The sequence below is a fragment of the Sciurus carolinensis genome, chromosome X (genome assembly GCF_902686445.1).
Source record: "Sciurus carolinensis chromosome X, mSciCar1.2, whole genome shotgun sequence".
NCBI classification, from domain to species: domain Eukaryota; kingdom Metazoa; phylum Chordata; class Mammalia; order Rodentia; family Sciuridae; genus Sciurus; species Sciurus carolinensis.
Window position 1 is genome coordinate 127395715 of NC_062232.1, and position 22202 is coordinate 127417916.

The following is a 22202-nucleotide window of genomic DNA, read 5'->3' on the forward strand; positions in this document are numbered from 1 at the left end:
CTTCTGAGCATTCCCCAGCTTAGGTGTACAACCCAGTAGTTTTTAGGATGTTGTGTTATTAACTCTTTTCATGTGTTTCACTTCTCATGCGCTGTAAGCTGGGAAGCTGGATATCAAAAGGGTTAGAGAAGTCTGCCAAACTTCATTGTGGAGACTGGCAGCTCTCTTGACAGTCCAAGATCTTTGCTCCTTGAAGTTTTCTTCTTCCTGCAATTGAGACTATTGGGGAAATGACCTGTAGATGTGCATTAGTATCATGAGATTATACACATTATACCAGAGACTGTTTCCTGTCACGTTTTACTGAAGATATTTCAATATGATAACAAATCTGCTAAGAACTATGGAATTAAAATAATATCAGAGACTTTCTGTTACCTTTAGGTGATAAAACTTTCTTGAGATAAACATGTGATTTCTTGGTGCTAATTAACAAGAGGCCAGTCAGACAGTTGCTTGTTCTGATTCCAGGTAGTCCTCAGTGTCAACATGTGTTTCTGGGCACTCACACAGTGAAATTGCAAACAGATTCACTTCTTCGTGATTGTTAGTATTTTATTTTTTCATTTTAATTATTTTCTTGAGACTCAGTTTCTTGACAGTTTGAACTTTCTACACTGACATAGGTGCTGTCATGGATTCATCCAGAAAACAAGACGGTCATTGTGCGTTGCAGTCAGCCTCTTGTTGGTATGAGCGGTAAACGAAATAAAGATGATGAGAAATATCTTGATGTGATCAGGGAGACTAATAGACAGATTTCTAAACTCACAATCTATGATGCAAGACCCAGTGTTAACGCAGTGGCCAACAAGGTGAGTGCATTTGATGATATGATGGAAACTTAGCTCACATGTCGACTGCAGTGTCTTCTTTGAATGATTTTGCAATGGTATATCAATACATGAGTTTATTGTTACTTTTATTTATTTTTTGAGATGGGGTCTTGCTGTTTTCCAGTCTGGCCTTGAACTCCTGGGCCCAAATGATCCTACTGTCTCAGCCCCCCTATTAGCTGGGACTATAAACACCTGAATTTAAATTAATAGTTAAGAAAACTAGTATTCTTAAATAGAGAATAGTTTTAATTAAAAAATTAGATTAAAATCAAATGAAAGGGGTGGGGTTATAGCTCAGTGGGAAAGCACTTTCCTAGCACATCAATCCTTAGCACCACATAAAAATAAATAAAGGCATTGAGTCCATCTATAACTATATCTATATCTACACATATGTATGCATATATATAATCAAATGAAAATAAACTTTAGGTAAATAGGCACATCTAGAACTATAATGAACTTGGGTTTTGTCTGGGATCTCAGGCAAGTTAAAATGTCTTTGGAGCTCTTTGGCAATGGTCTATCACTCTCATTGTACTAGTGAGGCATCTATAAGGAATTGTGGAAAGATGCAATTATTAAAATCATAAATTTGTAGCTTTATTGAAACCCCCCACACACACACTCAAATGTGCATTCTTATTAATAAAATTCAAGAAATATATAAATCCATACAGGTGAATTTTCCTGTCATACATACACAGAAGTTTAATGTTTTCAAACAAATCCTTGTCAATTGTCTTTTTGCCTGCTTAAGCAGAATATGCCAAATGTACTTGAAGTTGATTAGGGTCATCACTGAACATCAGCGACTGCCTGATAGTGCCTCAAAAGCTGCTGCATGGTGGAAGGTTGTTTGCCTCTGCACTAAATGGTCCTTCTATCTTTGATTTCTCCTTTTTACTTTTACTTTTTACTCCTATCATTGTCAGCTGTCACTTCCAAATGCTCACAGTGGGCCTGCCCTGAGTTTCTCACTCTCATTCTGCCTTTCAGATTCATTGTTTCTCATCAGCTGTATGCTTAAATTTCATCATCTTTAATACTTTGCTTATTACAAGGTCATTTATACGACATCTTCAATTATTCAGAACACACGACAAGAACTTGAAAGCAAAACAAGTCCTTGATCAGCCCAGATAGATGGAGCATCTTCCTAAATGGAATCTGTGATGTCTGTTTCCACTAGGGTGTGTCAGACTGAGTGTAGCGCTCAGCTCTGCATTATTTGCACATGGATCATCTGCCACATACATTTAATCCTGGAGAGCCTCCACCACCACATGTGTACTTTTAGACAAGCTATTACCACAGTTGCTTTTTGTTTAGAAATTATTTTGAACTTATATGGAAAGCAGTCAGGAAGTTAAAATAAGTCAATTAAGAATTAAAATATTTAGGAAGTTAATTCTAAGTGTCTTCTTGGATTATCCTTAATTTCATATAGTTATGCTTCTATTAACTTTCATATATAATTTGAACTGAGTATATGTATAAATGTAATATTTCCATGTATTTAGTCTGAAATAGATATGATGTAACATTAAAATGAGTGTTAAGAAAGAAATTTTGAATTAGCATCTGCATATTCACAATAAGGTGAGGGATAGGAAAGAAGAGTTACTTTATTAGGAGAGGGGAGTGAAGGGAGGGGAAGGAGTATGAGGTAGGAATGAAAGTAGAGTGAAACAGACATTATTACCTCATGTACATATATGACTGCATGACCAATGATCCTGCAGTGTGTACAATCAAAAACTGAGAAATTATGCTCCATTTTTGTATGATTTATCAAAATACATAAATGTGTTCTACTCATGTATAACTAATTAGTACAAATAAAAAATAAAATGGAAAAAAGAATATTTTAAGATAGTAAAATGTGTGAGATGAATGCCTTCATTATATTAACTCTTTGACTGTAGAATTCTTGAGTGCCCTTTCAACATTTGGGAAATGAGCCTCTGTTTCTAGTCCTCCTAGGAAACAAAATATTAAGGGGAAAAAAAAAAACTAAGCCTTAAAGAGTTCTGGATCATTCTTTCAGAAACCACATTTGGGTTCTCCTCCTCCCCCAACCATATCTGTCTCCTTGTTGTGTACATCTGTAGTAACAGGCCCTTGAACCTTCATGCCATTATACTAGGTATTTGGATTGTTTCTGTTGAATAAAGGAAAACCAAAGAGAAGATTTCAAAAGTAACCAGAGTTGGAGAATTTGAACTTTGGGGAACTCAGTCTGTGCTTGACTAATTGATTTTTACCCTTCCTGACTTCGGTTCTCTTTGACTGTAATTGCTCATCCCTTGTGAATATTTAGAAATCTGCAACCCACAATCTAGCCTACAACATGACATCGTTTTAAATTAAAAATCAAACAAAACTCAGGGGTCACTCAGATGTAGCACCAAGCCACTTCTATTTTTGTGGCAAGACATGATGAATTAAAGTAGAAGTTTATTAGTGTCTTTTGCCAGAAACTTTGGCAATGAGTAAAAAGTGTAGTTTCCTTTTCTCATATAACATTTTCAGTTTTTTATGAAAGGAACTCCAGTGTCAAGGATCTCTTTGAAAACCACCATAATTATTTAAAAGGCACACTTGCAGAGAAGCAGGTCCTTTGCTGGGAAGCTGACATGTGTCATTGCACTACACGCTTGCAAAGCTATGTAAACGTAAGCTGGCCCCTTCCTCCAGATTCTGTGCCTGCATTTTGCAAAAGTGACTGCCAGGATGACAGGGGTGCCTCTGCTGGCACTCTTCCCTGAGGCCTGGATAACCAGTAGGCCAGGAAGTTGGCCCATTTGTCTATTATTTATTAGCTAACAGCTCTTTAAAAACACCAAAGTGAAGATTTACTGCCTACTTACTACCAACACTGTTTAGAGCAAGTGCTAAAGAAATATTTTTGCCTTAATATATTTTCTCACCTGGAGTCCAGAGACCAAGGCCTCTGGCTGGCCACATAGGTCTCCAAGTTGTAAGTTCAAGTGGGAGCCTTCCTTCTACTGCAGGAAACCTTCTCTGTGACTACCCCCACTCCAGAACAAAACTGTAGGTTGCTTTGTCCCTTCCCAACCTGGATATAAGCTTATATTCATTCCACTGTTACAAAGAAAAAGAAAAGAGGCATGTTGTAGTGAATGCACATTTCTCTTTGAACTTCTGCTTTCCTCTTCAGTCCCATGCAGGTGTTTCCCTGCTTTCTTCCTACCAGCAGTCTGAACTGTTGCTTTCTTTGCAAGTCTCAGAACTGTTTAACTTTTTCTTAAAGGGCCAGAGGCCACGTGTCCTATGGCATTTGCAAACATTTAAGCAGAGTGCATCCAGGTTCCTAAACAAAACCACCATATCTCTTTCTGTCAATGTGGAAAACAGACATTCTTTACCACACTGTAGAAGTGAACCAAAACCTGCCCTGGGAAGTTAATATTTGCAGATGCTGCATTTGAGTAGTGGTGATCTCGTCACCTCTGGGAACTTTGTGTTTTTTGAGGGCATACTACATGCAGTGCTCTGTCCTTCCTGTTTGCATAGCAGAGAGGTAGTCATGATGTAGTAGAAAAGGTGCAACTTTGAAGGTACATTAGACTTAAATTCCACTGGCTTTAAATAGCATCTCTTGAGTTTTTGTTTTCTCATTATTGGCCTGGGTCTGTTTGATTCCAAAGCCGGTCATTTCCCCTAACTTATCTTGTCCCATGTGAGTACTGCGACATAGCCAGCAGTGCCTGCTGCCACCTCAATTTGGCTGCATCTACCTCCCCAGAAGAGTAAGTACTATTATAGCTACAAAGCTGATGGGGAGGGGTAGGACCTTTCAGAACCTGCTCTTGCCTTTCCATATCTAGAAAGACAGGCAGTAATTACAGTGTACTTTGAAGAATTTTGACTTATGAATACTGAGTACCCAGAAAATTGCCTGCCTTCCATCTTTTTTTCTAACTCAAAGTATGACTACTGTTGAGGCTTACTATTGGTTAGGAAGTCAGGTCACATCAATTATTTATTTAAACTGGAGAGGTTTGGGTTGAGATTTAGAGGAAAAATAACTCTTGAAATATTTGTACAAGTTACTAATAGAATATAAATAACTGATTGTTTTGTATGTCTTGTTTCTTAGGCAACAGGAGGAGGATATGAAAGTGATGATGCATATCATAATGCAGAACTTTCCTTCTTAGACATTCATAATATTCATGTTATGCGGGAATCTTTAAAAAAAGTGAAAGACATTGTTTATCCTAATATAGAAGAATCTCATTGGTTGTCCAGTTTGGAGTCTACTCATTGGTTAGAACATATCAAGGCAAGTATATTTTTAAAAATTTGTGTATGTAAAACAAAATAATTGTTTAGTGGAACAGGATATATTTCCTTATGTACTTAAAAATCAACAGTGAAACTATTAATAGTAGACGACTTTACATTTGACAGTTTTATGTTTCTTTATAATTTGCTTACCTAAATTAAAGGTTTTATAACATCACTTTAGCTTATTTTTAGAGTTTGGAGAGATGTGTCTTTCAATTTTGTCAGTAGTAAATAGTTCAGTCTTTCATGCAGGTTTATTTAGGAATAACCAGTTTATTATCTAACCATTATTGGGTATGTCCCCCATGGACCTCCAAAGAGGTAATTTTTTGAAAAAAATATCTCAAATTGACTAATTTTAAAGAATTTGTTTTATACTTCTATTGTGTCCAATTCTTCATCATGATAGAGCATCAAAAATCCTTTACTTTTTTTTTTTCAGTGCTAGGGATTAAACCCAGGGCCTCACACATGGTATGCAAGTGCTCTACCACTAAGCTACTCCCGCAGCCCTAAAAATCCTCTACTCTTAAAGGTATTTGAAGCTCTCTAAAGGAACTAACATTTTTAGAAACCATTTTAATTCTGTAAACAAAGAAGTTAAAAACCTACTTCAAATAGGTGAATTATTAAGATAAATTGTTCTCTAGTGGAATTAAATTTTCCTACTTAAATATCAATTGTTTTTTACTCTTTAATTTTCAATTTTTAAAATTTATTCTAAAACATGAATTGCAAAATAATTGTGACAACTAAAATGTAAGGTGTATCCTGGATAAGATTCTGGAACAAAAAAAAAGCACATTAGGTTCAAAACTAAGAAAATCTGAATAAAATGTGGACTTTTAAAATAATAAGTTAATAAGCTTATTAATAATAATTTAACAGTATATCAATATTGGTTCAGTTGTGACAAACATGATATTATATGATATACTTTAGTTGTAACAAGTGTACTGTAAGATGTCAATAAGATGAGAAATTGAGCTGAATATATAGGAACTTTCCATCTTTCTATAGTACCTTTATAAGTTTTCTATACATCTAAAACTATTTACTTATTTATTGTTATTTTTTTTTAGGTACTAGGAATCAAACCTAGGGCCCTTGGCATTCTTGGCAGGGTCCCTAGCACTGAGCTACATCACCAGACCCTAAAGCTATTCTAAAATTAAAATGTTTATTTTAGAAAAAGGATCATATGGTCAAATGTGGTGGTGTACATGTGTAATCCCAGGGACTCTAGAGGCTGAGCGGGAGGATCACAAGTTCAAGGACAGCCTCAGCAACTTAGTGAGACCCTTAGCAACTTGGTGTGACCCTGTCCCAATTTAAAAAATGAAAAGGGGCTGGAGATGTAGCTCAGTGGTTGAGTGCCCCTGAGTTCGATCCCCAGTCAAAAAAAAAAAAAAAAGGTGGGGGCGGGGATCATGTGCTTATTGCTTTAGACCCTGTTAATGGGAACAAGTAGAAGATGAATTTTATGCTTCTAAGGAGGTTCATATGTGGTTGAGGAGCATAATATTCAACTATTCTAGTGTACCATACGCTCCATACCAAATGGGCCTTCACATCAAAGTCAATGGAAGGAACAGGCCCTTTGGAATTCAGTGGGACTTGATCTGGTCCTTGAAGAAAACAGAGGAATAAGGGAATGCATCCTAGAAAAAGTGAACAGCTAAGACAAAAGCCCAGAAATAGAAATGGCTGAGACTGAGTTAGCAAGAGTGGGGGTTTCTGTGGATGCAGGTGACCTAGAGACCTGGTCAGGAGCCTTGACTCTCAATGTAGACTCTGCAGAGGCCCATGAGGTTTGGGAATAGCAGTATACTTTAGGAAAATGTTCTGGCAGCTGCTTATAGAATAGACAGGAGAGGGGAGAATATGAGACAGAGAAAACAGAACCATCTCAAGAGTGCAAAGATGAGGGGTAATAATGGCCAGTGCAGGGATGAGGGGACTACAAAAGGGCACAAGGACACAAGGTGTTACCAAGAGTTTTAGTCAGTTTTTCCCCCTCTTTGATCAAAGACCTCACAAGAACAACTGGAGGAGGAAAGATCTATTTTGGGGCTCACATTTCCAGGGGTTTCAGTCCATAGTGGACTCCACTCCTTGGAACCTAAGGTGAGGCAGGACGCCATGGCAGAAGAATGTGGCAAAGGAAAACAGGTCAGGACATGGTATCAGGAGGCAGAGAAAGAGAACTCTGCTCCACTAGAACAATATAAATACCCCAAAGGCATGCCCCCAAAGACCCATCTCCTTGAGCCATACCCTACCTACCTACAGTTAACACCAAGTTAATCCCTATCAGGGGATGAAGTTGCTGATTAAGTTACAACTCTCATAACCCAAGCATTTCACCTCTCAACTTTCTTGCATTGTCTCACACATGAGCTTTTGTGGAATACCTATTATCTAAACCATAACACTAAGGAAGGACTTGTGATACTTGATGATTAACTGAATGCAGGACCTAAAGAAATGGAGGATGATGCCAAGAGTGTGAGCCTAGCTGAGAGAATGATGCCACCATTTGCGGATGAAGGGTAGTCCTGATCAGGACCTTGGTCAGCATATGTGCATTTGGGGTAGTGGCAGATTATCCCCTGGTGATGTCTAGTAGTAGGCAGGTTTTCAAGCAAAGTGGAACTCAAGGGTTAAGACTGACATGTGGGTTTGGGAATTAGCTATGGGGAAATGTACTCAAGCCAAGGCCTCTAGTATGGATGCTGAGGGAGAGGATGAATGAGAAGATCAGAATCCTTACAACAGTGTGCCTTGATCATATCTTTATCCAGGACAGAAGTGAGAAGTAGAGCTCAGTGTAGGAGGCACAAGAGAGATACTAGGAAATCAAAAGAAGGTATTGGAATGTCAAGAACAGACCTAAGAAGAAATGGTCAGTGATACTTCAAAGTTTGGGGAGATCCTTGATGACTTTGAAAGTACACCTTCATGGGTGTCTAGCAATGAAGTGCAGGCAACAGTTGACAAGTAGACTATGCTTTCAAAAAGCTAAATAGTTGGGGGTTGAGGATCATGTGACTATGGGAAGGGCATTTCAAGTCTTGGGACGCTTTAGCCTGTTTTGCAGACAAAAGAAAAGATTCACTTTAGGCATTTTTAAAGGAAATGATCACACAGGTCTGAAACGATGATTATACCAGGATATTTATAGGAGTGGGAAAAACATTGGAAACAAATTAAATATGCAGGTAAAGTTATATCTATGTAATTAAATACTGTATGACCATTAAAGATTATGTAATATAGTATATAATATATGAGGAAATGCTCAGTATATAAAAGTGAAAAATGCTTCAAAACCCCAAATAAAGCAAAGATAGGACTGGACACGGTGGTACACACCTGTAATCCCAGCAGATTGGGAGGCTGAGGCAGAAGGATCCAAAGTTGGAGGCTAGCCTCAGCAATTTAGTGAGGCCCTAAGTAACGTAGGGAGACCCTGCCTCAAAATAAAAAAATAAATAAAAAGGACTTGGGATGTGACTGAGTGGTAAAGCGCTCCTGGGTTCAATCCCTGATGCCAAAAGGGGGGACATACGTTTGTATATAGAGAAGTTTAAAAAGGTGTCAAGCAACATGTAAAATTTGTTTTTCTGACTAATAAGATCATGATCATTTTTCTTTTCTTTTGTGTCCTTTTGTTTGCTCCATTTTTCATGATTATATATTACTTCAGTAAAGAAGGCAGAAAGACTTTATTTAAAAGGCAAAGTCCAAGTACGGGAGTTACTGGAAAAGTGGGTAAGCTGTACTCTAAGCAAGAGGGAAGGAAGAGGGTATTTCACAGTAGGTACCATTCAACAGCTCAGGTGCCTGAGGAAATTAGGTGGGAAGGCCATCTGCAGAAGAGGAAGATGGGAAGTTAGGACTTCAGAAATGTGGAAAATATTGTAAAAGATCCCTGTAGTTTTATCTGCAGTAAGGAGGATTAAAAAAATGTAAACCATCACTATCCATTAACGAAACCAGAGGAGATCTGAGGATTCTATGGAGCCCAGCTGGACATGCATAACAACATCCAGTGCAGCTTCTGTGGCATCAGTGTAATCATAGCAGTTTAGAGACTGGAGCAGACACATGGGTCGCCTTGGGCTAGGCCTTGCAATGTGATGAGGTGGGACACTGGGTGCTGTGCTCCCTCTGTAAGCTTTCAGGGAGAATGTGTTCCTTGCCTCTTGCAGCTTCTTGTGGCCACTGACATTCCTTGGTTTCCCACTGCATCCCTCCAACCTCCACCTCTGTGGTCATGTTGCCTTTTCTTCTTCTGTGTGTGTGAAATCTCCCTCATCTCCCTCTTATTAGAATTTGTGTAATTTAGGCCCAACTGGATAGTCTAGAATAATCTCTCCATCTCAAAATCATGACCTTGATCATATTTACAAAGTCCTTGCTTCCATGTAAGGTAGTATTCACAGGTTCCAGGGGTTAAGACCTGGACATCATCCAGGCTCCCACTCTATGCTCCAGCCATGCTGGGAATGTGACAGGCATGCTTAGGCCATCACTGACCTGCACTCTGGGGAAACGGTCCCACCACTCAGTGCAGGTCCTCAGGACAAGCCTTTTTCAGTGAGAAGACCACCACCCTTGACACACCTCCCAAATCTTTATTCCATTCCACTGACAGAACCCCCAGAAGGTGGAAGGAGGAGTCTGTGGTGTCTGGAGCTTGTAGTGCTCCTTCCTAGTTTAAAGTGACACATGAACTGGGCTACTTGGATGGCAGCTATCTGGCCACTAGTAGTCATTGAATGAATGTGCAACATCAACACTTTGGGAGGGATTACCTTTTAGTCCAAGATAACTAAGTGCAGGTACCCTTCCTCTCCTTGTGTAGGAAACACACCTCAGCTGGATGATTGGACTAAGGGCTGAGTTTCCAAAGTGGTGGAACAAAGTTTCAGAGACAGTCCTGTGACCCCAGAGCCACACATACTGCTTGATGCCTGTCATTTCTTCCCACCAGCCACAAGTCTATCGGGTTATTTACATTTTCAGTGGTAGTGTTTTAAAAATCGAAATTTGATTATTCCTGTCATAATTAATTCTGGGAATTCATACATCATTGGAAAATATCTCATTTTTAAAAAAAATAACGGAGATCGAGTCCCTTTTTTATTGTGAGAGAAGTGTGTAGGGTGAGAGTTGCACTCTGTAAAAATGCTTCTCAACAGCCCTTTGTTCAGAAGTACCTCAAATTAAGATTTGTAAACAGGATTGCATGAACAACACTTAATATGCTTCAGGAAATGAACTGCACTAGTCATTTCAGAAGCAATGAGTTTTGTACAAGTAATTGATGGCTTATCATACTTAGAGCCCCTAACCTTTCCTTTTCGGCACCACTTTGTTCACGTATCTCTCATTACCCTGTTTATGTAAAATAATAAAGTTACATTTCTTTTAAAATTCTCTGCATGTCAGATCTTTCACATGGTCCAACTTTTCCTTGAATTAGTTTAAAAAATGAGTATTTCAATTTCCTTGAATTAGTTAAAAATGACAGTGATACATATCTAAGCATGACTGTTAGAATTTTGGGAGCTCTGTGGAATAAATTTTTAAAAACTCAACTTAAGCCAGCCATGGTGGTGCACACCTCTAATCCCAGCTACTCAGGAGGTTCAGGCAAGAAGATCACAAGTGCAAAACCAGCAAGGATTACTTAGACCCTGTCTAAAAATAAAATTTAAAAAGGTCTAGGTATGTACTTCAGTGGTAGAGTGTTTGCCAAGAGTACCTGGTACCCATATTACAGTCCCAGTACTACAAAATACCAAACAAATAAACAACTCAAATTCACAAAATATATGCAGATGACTGATAACCACATAAAAAGATGGAACCTTTCTACACTGGTGGGAATGTGAGATAGTACAACAGTTTTTTAAATAGTTTGTCAATTTCTTTGAAAATGACACATACATTTACCATAGATTCCAATCATCACACTCTTAGCTATTTTACCCAAGAAAAATGAAAATGCTGTGTCCTTTCAAAAACATGTTTGGAAAAGTTCACAACATCATTATTTGTAGTAAATAAATATGAGAAATAACCAAATGTATCTCAACTGATGAATGGATAAGTAACATGTGGTCTCTCCATACCATAGAATATTATATGCCATAAAAAGGAAAAAAGCACCAATCCATGCTACAACATGGATGAACCTTGACAACAGTGGCTGCATGGCATATGATTCCATGTACATGAAATTTCTATTAAAGCAAAACTGTAGAGTCAAGAAGCAAATCAGTGGGTGTCTGGGTCTGAGGGCAGGAGCACAGATTGACCTCAGATGGTACAAGGGAACTTTTGGGGTGATGGACTACTACAGTTGGATTGTGGTGACAATAGCACAATTGTATGAATTTGCCAGCTCTTATCATATTCTCTCTAAATACCTGCATCATCAAAAGTGACATCATAGCAATAATTCATAAAATTTAGTGGTGCTTTTAAGTCTCAAATTTTTATCTTTAAGACACATATCTTTAAATTTCAATTAAATATTTATCTTTATGATACGTATTCTGTTTTAAAGCCAAATAAGAGGCCATATTTTGTCAGTTCAAAGACCAAGAGCTTATTTCCATTGTATCAGACCTTTAAGGTCTAGAATAGACTTTACATTTAATACCATCACTATTGTAGGTTGAGTGGTACCCCTGCAATTCATATGTTGAAGTCCTGACCCCTAATACCTCAAAGGACAACCTTTTTTGGAGGTAAAGTCTTGTGATGATTTAAAAGATGAGGCTTAAGGAGTAAGTCCCTACTTCAACATGACTGCTGTCCTTATAAAAAGGGATGATTTGGACACAGAGGCATGCACACAGGGATAATGCCAGGTGAAGATTTGGGTTATGCTGCCACAAGCCCAGGAACTCCCAGATGCTAGGAGAGGGGCATGCAACAAGCTCCTGCAGAGGGTAACATGGCCCTACTAACACCTTGATCTCAGGCTTCCACCCTCCAGAACTGTGAGACAACCAATTTCTATTGTCTAAGCCACCCAGTTTTTGGTACTCTGTAATGGCAGCCTTGGTAAACTATTCAGTCACATTCATGGAAATACTGTCGAAATGCAGTATGGCTTTGTTTTGTAACATCTAGACACACCTGAATGCAGTCTCTGTAGACAGGGGAAGATAAACAGACCCCACAGTTCCCAGTATTCCATTTTCTTCACTCTGTTCTAGATACTGACGGATATTTTAAAGCAGAACTTTGTGTATAGTTAAAACATCATACTTTTAAATTTAAGCAATATCTTAGTGCTGCCTACTCACTCACATATTTTTCTCTGACAGCTTGTTCTGACAGGAGCCATTCAAGTTGCAGACAAAGTTTCTTCAGGGAAGAGTTCAGTGCTTGTGCACTGCAGTGACGGATGGGACAGGACTGCTCAGCTGACGTCCCTGGCCATGCTGATGTTGGACAGCTACTACAGGAGCATCGAAGGCTTTGAAATACTGGTGCAAAAAGAATGGATCAGTTTTGGACATAAATTTGCATCTGTAAGTTAACAATAAAACTAATTTGGGGGAGGGGTACTGGGGATTGAACCCAAGGCACTTAACCACTGATCTACATCCCCAGCCCTTTTTATTTTTTATTTTGAGATAGGGTCTCACTAAGTTGTTTAGGGCCTTGCTGAGTTTCTTAGACTGGCTTTGAATTTGCACTCCTCCTGCCTCAGCTTTCTGAGCTGCTGGGATTACAGGCGTGAACTATCATGCCTAGCCAATAAAACTAATTCTTTTTACAAAATCAAACACCATCATTTGGTATTGAAACACTAATTGCTAAGCCATGTATTCAGTACAAAAATGAAAATCTGAGAAAAGTAAATAAAAAACACTTTACAGGTTTGAAAATGTATGATGCCTTAGATTGATAAAAGTTGTTTTAGGAGACATGTTTATCCATCTGCACTCTACAGTTTCACTTGAAAGTAATAGAATCTGCTTAGAAATGTTTAAATTGAACTTTCACAGAAGAGGGAAGATATGATGACAGTGTAAACTAATATTATAGCTAATAAGGCCAAATGTTTTATAGAAATGCCACATTTTAGTTGAGGCTTTTTATTATTATTCTCTGATATACATTTTAAATCATCAAGAGAACCTCTTAAAATTCGTATTCTCAGGTCTTTCTTCATGATGTCTTTGAATAAGTGTTTTTAACCAGCTCCTTTCCCACTTTCAGAACCCTGTTTTGTCACCTTTTAGCCTTCAGCCACATTTTATCAGTAGAATGAATAACATCTTCAAGTAGAAAGCATTGTGATTTAGCAAATGAATGCATTGTGAAGTTGCTGATTTTGTCTGTAAGAGCAAAAAGTTTTAATTCTAATGATCACAGTTTTTGGACATGATTTCAAGCCTTTAAACTTTGGACTTGGTTCTTTTATGACAGAAATAACTACATTACATATCTTGTACCACAGTACTCAGGGTAATCCAGTCCTCTCTTCTATTTGTAGCTATCTACAACTCCTACAAAACTGTAATTATATAGAATAATTTTAGTAATAACATAGTATTATGATGTTTCACCAGTTTTTAGGGGTACTTTATAGTTTATATACCTAATTTCCATTATAATGAAACCTTCTATTATTTATATTTCCATGGAAATATATACTGTTAACTATCTGATAAACTTGGCATTTAGAAGGCAGATTGCTGAGATGTATAGTCAGAATTTGTGGCTCATATGCTTTCTCAGTTTTATACCTGTGAATTAAACAAGTCATCTTCACCAATTCATTTCAGAGAATAGGTCATGGTGATAAAAATCACGCTGATGCTGACCGATCTCCTATTTTTCTTCAGTTTATTGATTGTGTATGGCAGATGTCAAAACAGGTAAGGAGTATATGAGACTAAAATACAGTCAACTTAATGTTTAAATTAAATATGTTGTTACATAATACCTGGGATTTACCCCCAAAATATGCAAGACAGAGATAGAGGTGAAACAAGATTAGCCACATGTGAATAATTGTTGAATCCAAGCGATGCATATGCATGGGTTCACTTTTTTATTGCAACTATTATCCATATGTCTGAAATCCCCCATAATAAAGTTTTCAAGTTCAAATTTTATCTGCATTATTTCTGCTAGTGGATCAATATAACTAACATTACCAAGTTGTCTTTTGTATGCATTCTACACAGGCATTTAGATGTAGGCATGTCTGCTAATTCCTAATCCCTTAAAGAATTCAAGTATCCTGTCTGCCCAGGAAAATCCAGAAAATGAACCTCCTGACACCTTTTTGTCTTCTGCCTTTACTTGACACGTATTGAAACTTCTCAGTCCTGTATAAAATGTAGCCCCTGCTATCCTTCCCAGAACCCAACAGTATAGTAGCATTTAGTCCCTCCTACATGCATCTTTTAAGTTCTATAAAATATTAATCTCATGCATTCATGCCTTGCTTGCTTATTTGTTTTTTTCTAGTTCCCTACAGCTTTTGAATTCAATGAACAGTTTTTGATTACAATTTTGGATCATCTATACAGTTGCCGATTCGGTACTTTCCTATTCAACTGTGAATCTGCTCGAGAAAGACAGGTGAGTAAAAATGCTTATCTTTTTGTAAAGGCTTGCCAAAACGTATCTAGTCTACCATGAATTAAGAAGAATATGATAGGGGCTAGGGTTGTAGCTCAGTGGTAGAGCTCTTGCCTTGCATGTGCGAGGCACTGAGTTTGATTCTCAACACCACATATAAATAAATAATATAAAGGACCATCGACAACTAAAAAAAAAGAATATAATTGCTTGTGAGACACTGACTTTGCCCACAGGAGTAGGAATGACTGTAAAGGCATGCAGGTTTTCCCTCCCAAAAATCCATGAAAATGTTGGTAAAATGAGTTGGAAAGGTCATAAACTTGTAAGAATAGGGAAAAGGAGAAAGGAGACACAACAATAAACTTTAAAAGCTGGAAAGCCCATAGATAAGTGATTAATAATTTATCTTGAGAAAACCAAGATCTCAAACCAACAGTGGAGAAGCCAAGATCCAAGCCACTTTGAATTGCAGGAACCTTGGACAACTCCAGGATAAACTCTACCAGGTGGCAAAGAAGGAAGGAAGATACCTTGAAGATCTGTTTAGAATAAGCTATCCGGATTCCCTGCATCCCTCTCTGGAACTAAGGACTCTGGCAGAGGTTTCCTGCCAAGAGAGGGTGCATAAAGAAGTGCTGCATTATGGCAGCCCCACCTTTTCCCTCACTCACTCCCTGTGTTCTAGAACCACGTCTTCATAATTCAGATGGGAGCACAAAAGAACCATCTCTGTTGGTGAGGATGTGAGACAATACATCTCCCCTAAATTGCTAATTGGGATGGAAAATGCTGCAGCTGTTACGGGAAACTGATGATTCCTCAAAAAGCAAAATATAGAATTATCCTATGACCCAGTAATTTCACTCCTAGGATATACTCTAAGGAACTGAAAATAAGAGTTGAAACAAAAAATACACACGTGTATATTTACAATAGAGAAAAGAATGTAACAACCCAAATGTCTTTCAAGATGAATGAAGAAAACAAAAATGTGGTCTATGCACACGATAAAATATTATTCAGCATAAAAAGGAAGGAAATATTCATATTACAATTAGGATGAACTTTGAAATCATTGTCCTAAGGAAAATGAAGCCAGATGCAAAAGAGTACATAAAATAACCTGGAATTTCCAGAATAGGTAAACCCATAGGGACAGAAAGCACATTAGTTGCCAGAGGCTGGAGGCAGGGGAGAATGAGGAGTGCCTGTTTCATGGGCATGGGCTTTCCATCTGCGGTGATGGGGAAAATGTTTTGGAACTCAGTAGAAGTGATAGCTGTATGACATTGTGAATGAACTGAATTCTACAGTTTTAAAATGCTTTATTTTGTGGTATGTGAATTTTATCTCAGCATAAAAAAATTATCTCTGAGTCCCAGAAGGAGGACCTAAAAATACCAACAACTAGAGGATCCCTACAATAAAGTTCACAATTGACAAGCCTTATGATTTCAGAGTTCCCAAAGGATTATTTACTCCTCTACTATGGAATCATAGCAGACAACTGAGAAGGAGAAAAAAACAATTTGGGAAAAATAACATAGAGGAAGGGAGACACAGAGAAGAAGGTACTAATATCCTCAGAAGAATAAGAAAAATATTAATCAGAAAATAAGGAGATATTACCTGGAAAGAACATTTAGAGATCAGAAAAGAACTTTGAAATTAAAAACATGATACTAGCCAGGCACGGTGAGGCATGCCTTTAATCCCAACAACTTGAGAGGCTGAGGCAGTAGGATTGCAAATTCAAGGCCAGCCTCAGCAACTTAGCAAGGCCCTGAGCAACTTAGCGAAATCCTGTCTCGAAATACAGAATAAAAAGGACTAGAGATGTGGCTCAGTGGTTAAGCAGCCCTGGGTTCAATCCCTAGTTGGCCTCCCCCCCCACAAAAAAACCCTTATGCTATCAACCAAAATGGACAACTCAGAAGAGGTAGAAAATGAAGTTGAAAAATATCTCCTAGATAACACCAAAAAAAAATAATAACCCAATCAATAAATGGGCTAAGGAACTGAAAAAAAAAGAAAAATATCTCCTAGAAAATAGGGAATAAATGCTTTCATTCCCATTATCATGCATATGTATTTTTTATGCTTTTAAGGTTTATTTGTTTATAATTTGTCATTTTGATTTTTATAACCTTTTGTGGAATTTTGAAATATTGATACAATAAAAATGTTATTCAACTATGAAAAAAAAGAAAATAGGAAATAAAAACAGGGAAAAGGGAGAGAAGATAAGAAAAAAAGACTAGTCTTGAAGGTCCAATATCCAAATAATAGGAGAAATAGGGGGAAAAGAGAAAATAGGGAATCCAGAAAGAAGAAAGCTAACTAAAATAAATAAGACTATTTCTAAGAATTGAAATAGACAAGTTATTTTAAAGGCTCACCAAGTGCCAAACAGGGTGGATGAAAAGAGACCCATACTAAAGCACATCTTAGTGAAGTTTCTGAACACCAGGGACAAAGAGGAGATCCCACAGTTTTTTCCTCAGGGAAAATGAATGAGTTATGAGATGAGCTTCTCTAATCCAAAATCTGAAATGCTCCAAAATCTAAACAGTTTTGGAGCACTGACATGACACAAGTTTAATTTCACACCTATTTCATGTGACTGACCATAGTCAAAGCATGGGCAAAATATTGTAAAAAATTCACCTTCAATCTTTGTTTATTAGGTACATAAGAAACATAAATGAATTTAATGTTTAGATTTGGATTCCATCTCTAAAAGGTACCTTATTATATCTATGTAGATAGTCCAAAAATCTAGAAAAAATCCTAAACCTAAAATAATTCTGGCCCTGGGCATTTTGGATAAGTGATATTCAACCTGTATTTGCAAACAAAAATCAGGAAAATTTTGGATTATTTAATAGCAGTATTGAAAATTAGAAGTCAGTAGAGCATTGCATTCAGAATTCTAAATGAAAATGACTCCAACCTTGCTTCCTGTAGCTACTAAACTATCAACCAAATGCAAAGGTAGAATAAAAATATTCTTAGACACACATAGCTTCATGAATGCCTGCCATGCTACACCATTTCTCTGGAAGCAACTGAAGTTTATACACTTCACAGTAACAGTAAACCTTAATAGAGCAAGGCAGAGGGGATCTCAGTGGTGATACTTTATACATGTATATCAACACATCACATGGAACCCCACAAATATGTACAATTTTATGTGTCAGTTAAAAATGTAAAGATTCATATTTTTTAAAAAGTAAAAATACAATGATTATATAATCCAGCAATCCCATTATTAAGTATATATTGAAAGGAAATGAAATCAATATATCAAAGACATCTGCATTCCCATGTTCAGGCAGCACAACTCCTAAGAGCCAAGAAATGAAAACAACCTCAGTATCCATCAATGGATAATGCAAATGTGGTATATATACACAATGGGATACTATTCAGCCATAAAACAGAATGAAATCCTACCATTTGCAATAACATGGATGATCCTGGAGGACATTATGCTAAGGTGAAAGAAACCAGGCACAGAAAAAAATTACTGTAGGATCTTTTTTTATGTATAGAATCTAAACAAAAGTTAAACCCATAGTAACAGAGAGTGGATGAATAATTACCAGGGGCTCGAGGTGGGTAGGGGTGAAGAGGAGATACTGGTCAAAAGGCATAAAACTTCAGTTAAGAGAAGAGTATTACTAGAGACCTAATGTGCTGCTTGGTAACTACAGTTAATAATATATTATAGACTTGAAATTGGTTAATAAGGTAGATTTCAATTGCTCTCACCACAGAAAAATGGTAACTGTGTTAGGTGATCTATACGTTAATTAGCTTGAGTGTGGTGATTATTTCACAGTGTGTACATATCAAAACATTGTATTGGTTGGTCAAGGTGGCATACACCTGTAGTCCCAGCAGTTTGGGAGGCTCATGCAGGAAGATCACTTGAGTCTAGGATTCAGGACCAGCCTGGGCAACATAGTGAGATCCTCTCTCAAAAATATAAATTTAAAAAATTAAAAATCAGCCAGGCGTGGTGGCACACAGCTTTAATCCCAGTGGCTTGGGATGCTGAGGCAGAAGGATTGCAAGTTCAAAGCCAGCCTCAGCAACAGCGAGGGCCTAAGCAAATTAGTGAGACCCTGTCTCTAAATAAAATATAAAAAATGGGGAAGCCCGCTCAGAGGCGGCTGGGGGCTTGGTCGACTCCTCCTGCTTTGCCGCCATCCTCACAGTGCTTCCCAGCCGGCTTTCTCGCTGTCTGTTTCCTGCTGCCTCCAAAATGCCACTGGAGAACCTGGAGGAGGAGGGTCTGCCCAAGAACCCTGACCTGCGCATCAGGCAGCTGCGCTTCCTGCTGAGCCTGCCAGAACACCGCGGGACGCAGCAGTGCGCCAAGAGCTGATGGCGGCCCGCCTTCAGCGACAACAGTGAGGCACCGCGAGCGCCCCTTTCAGACATAGCTCCTTATTATGAAGCCTTGTGCAGACCCTCGAATGGCAGATGAACACGGACCTCCTCAATTAGATGAAGAAGGCAAATGAAGAAGAACTGAAGCGTTTGGATGAGGAGCTGGATGCAGAGAAGAATCTGGGGGAGAGTGAGATTCGGGATGCAATGATGGCAAAACCTGAGTACCTGCGTCGGAAAGGCGACAAGAGGTTCTTTAATAACCTTAACCCCATCGGAAGTTCATCTGAAGAAGCATTTACTGATTATTTATTCAACAAGTCACTAGAAATTGAACCCTGAAACTGCAAATAGCCACCTCAATTTCCTAGAAAATCAAACTACTCCTTAAAATCTCCTGAAATAAGACCTAATTCAGGGCAGCTTGGCTCTACCTCGGGCACTGTACGAAGTCATCCAGCAACATTAGAAAGAGAAACTTATAAGAGTAGCCTTTAGTCAGGTTGCTGAAACTGAGCTTGAATCAATGGTGTCAACACCAACCTCTCCAAATACTCCAGTGTCTGCTTCTTCAGAACGTAGCTCCTGTGTGGAGATGGCCATCACCCCATTGGCCCCCGTGGGCTGGTACACCAGAACCGAGTGCAGAACCGCAGAACTGACTGCACTCTGCTCACACTGAACGAATCCCGAGTCCGGAACAGAGCATCGTTTAGAGACAAATGATCTAACATAAAGGGAAAGAAGATCGACTGGAAAGGAGGAGAGCCCTGCTTGGGAGTAGCTCTAAATAGAACAGAGTTCGGGGAGAAAAGGCCTTGTGACACTGATACCAAATGATTTAAAAATAATTCCTGGGACTGGGGGAAGTGGCACATGCCTGTAATCTCAGGACTCAGGAGGCTGAGGCAGAAGGATTGCCAGTTCCAGGCCAACCTCAGCAACTCAATGAGGCCATTTTTGAAGGGAAAGGTTTCAGTTTTTCTCCATTCAGAATGATGTTGGCCATGGGCTTAGCATAAATAGCCTTTACAATGTTCAGGTATGTTCATACCATCCCTATTTTTTCTAGTGTTTTGAGCATGAAGGGGTGTTGTATTTTGTCGAATGCTTTTCTGCGTCAATTGAAATAACCATATGATTCTTATTCTTAAGTCTATTGACATGATGGATTACGTTTATTGGTTTATGGATGTTAAACCATCCTTGCATTCCAGGGATGAACCTCACTTGATCATGGTGCACAATTTTCTTAATATGTTTTTGGATACGGTTTGCCAATATTTTGTTAAGGATCTTTGCATCTATATTCATCAAGGATATTGGTCTAAAATTTCTTTCCTTCATGTATCTTTGCCTGGTTTGGGTATGAGGGTGATATTAGCTTCATAGAATGAGTTCAGTAGGGTACCATTCTTTTTTATTTCCTGGAATACTTTGAGAAGTATTGGAATGAGTTCTTCTTTGAAAGTCTTATAGAACTCGGCTGAGAATCCGTCTGCTCCTGGGCTTTTCTTTTCATGGATGGTAGATTTTTTTTTTTTGACTGTCCAGGATTCATTTATTTTTTAGTTGCCTTTTCCAAAGTGTGATAAAACAAGGATAAATTCAATAATGAATATTTGAAATCCAAACCAAACAAAACAAAACAAAACAAAACAAAATATATATATAAAAAATGGCCCAGGATGTGGCTCAGTGGTTGAGTGCCTCTGAGTTCAATCCCTAGTACTGCTAAAAAGATTAAAAATCAAATATAAATTGCATAACCTAAATAGATACAATTTATATTTGCCAGTTATACCTTAATAAAGCTGAGAAAAAATAAAATTGCTTCTAGAAAAATGTGTGAGACTTGTATTTATGTCAATACTGTTTGGCTTTTTAAACTATGTGCATATATTTAAAAAAAGCAAAATGCAAATAAACACAATACAATATAGATTTTGGTACCAGAAACACGCAAATGAAGTTTTAGTTTTATCAGAGGAAGGCAAAATGATGCTATCATTATTATCATTCCCATTAATGAAACACCTGTACCAAGGAATCTTAAGTCACTTGTTTGGGGGTGTTCTTTTTAGTTTTCAGGTTTAGTTTATTGCTCCTTCCTTATTTGAAGTCATTACTGAGAACTGTTTAAAATTTCATTGTTGGTAATTTGAATTATTAAATTTTTAATTTCCCAGCTTCATTTTTTCCCAAGTTGATGATCAAATTTGGGTAAAAAGCTATAATAAAAAACAATGAAAATATGAATATTTTTATAAGATAATGGATACCAGGTAAAAAGTGAAGAATTTGTGGTCAATTATCCAGATGTTTTCAAATATCTGCATGTCAATATGAGGTGGATTAAGCATCTGGGTGGTTGATTAAAATAAAATGACTTCCTGTCTAAATGTCTGCTGTCAAGTAGACACAGGTTAAGATTTTGTACTTCTAACAAACAAAAATTTTAAAAGTCAGTGGGATCTTAGGATTATTTTTCTTTTCTTTGAATTAAAAAGAGTGTACTGCCCATCTGTTCATAAATGTTTTACCTAGCCAGGAATAGTCTTCTTAGGTCAGTGAATTGCATTTAATGGTGCAGCATCCTACACCCCTCTCTTCTGGCAGAAATAGTGGCTCTCAAGCTAGGCCATTATCTACGCAAATGTCTGCAAGTGGCTATGAGCACTCACTGGCCCTTGACGCTTTTGGAGCTATTATGGGGATAATGTAAATATGTGATTCAAGTTGATGCTGAACTGGATTGTCACAGGCTACAAAATGGTTTATGTGATTGTGTGCATGCTTACTTAGGCTCTCTGCTTTCTCTCTCTCTCTCTCTAGAAAGTTACAGAAAGAACAGTTTCTTTATGGTCACTAATCAATGTCAATAAAGAAAAATTCAAAAACCCCTTCTACACAAAAGAAATAAATCGAGTTTTATATCCAGTTGCCAGCATGCGTCACTTGGAACTCTGGGTAAATTACTACATTAGATGGAACCCCAGAATCAAGCAACAAGTAAGT

General features: G+C 37.9%; 1 protein-coding gene and 1 long non-coding RNA gene across 7 annotated transcripts in view; one reads left to right on the top strand and one right to left on the bottom strand.

Annotated features, from left to right (window-relative positions):
• Window positions 1-22202, top strand: part of Mtm1 (myotubularin 1) — a 105947-nt gene that overhangs the window by 76072 nt on the left and 7673 nt on the right. For all 5 annotated transcript variants that reach the window (XM_047535413.1, XM_047535411.1, XM_047535414.1 and 2 more), the window contains 6 exons: window positions 627-815; window positions 4966-5151; window positions 12506-12712; window positions 13976-14068; window positions 14667-14780; window positions 22020-22196. In XM_047535413.1, the coding sequence (XP_047391369.1) occupies window positions 627-815; window positions 4966-5151; window positions 12506-12712; window positions 13976-14068; window positions 14667-14780; window positions 22020-22196 (966 nt within the window). The remainder of the gene's footprint in view (window positions 1-626; window positions 816-4965; window positions 5152-12505; window positions 12713-13975; window positions 14069-14666; window positions 14781-22019; window positions 22197-22202) is intronic.
• LOC124971745 (uncharacterized) overlaps window positions 1-22202 on the bottom strand; it is a 50438-nt gene that overhangs the window by 4043 nt on the left and 24193 nt on the right. Inside the window, exon 1 of one of the 2 annotated variants that reach the window (XR_007106344.1) lies at window positions 3773-3901. The exons of the other annotated variant lie outside the window; for it this stretch is intronic. This is a non-coding gene — a long non-coding RNA (uncharacterized LOC124971745). Of the gene's footprint in view, window positions 1-3772; window positions 3902-22202 lie in introns of those variants that run through there. 2 annotated transcript variants of the gene reach the window in all.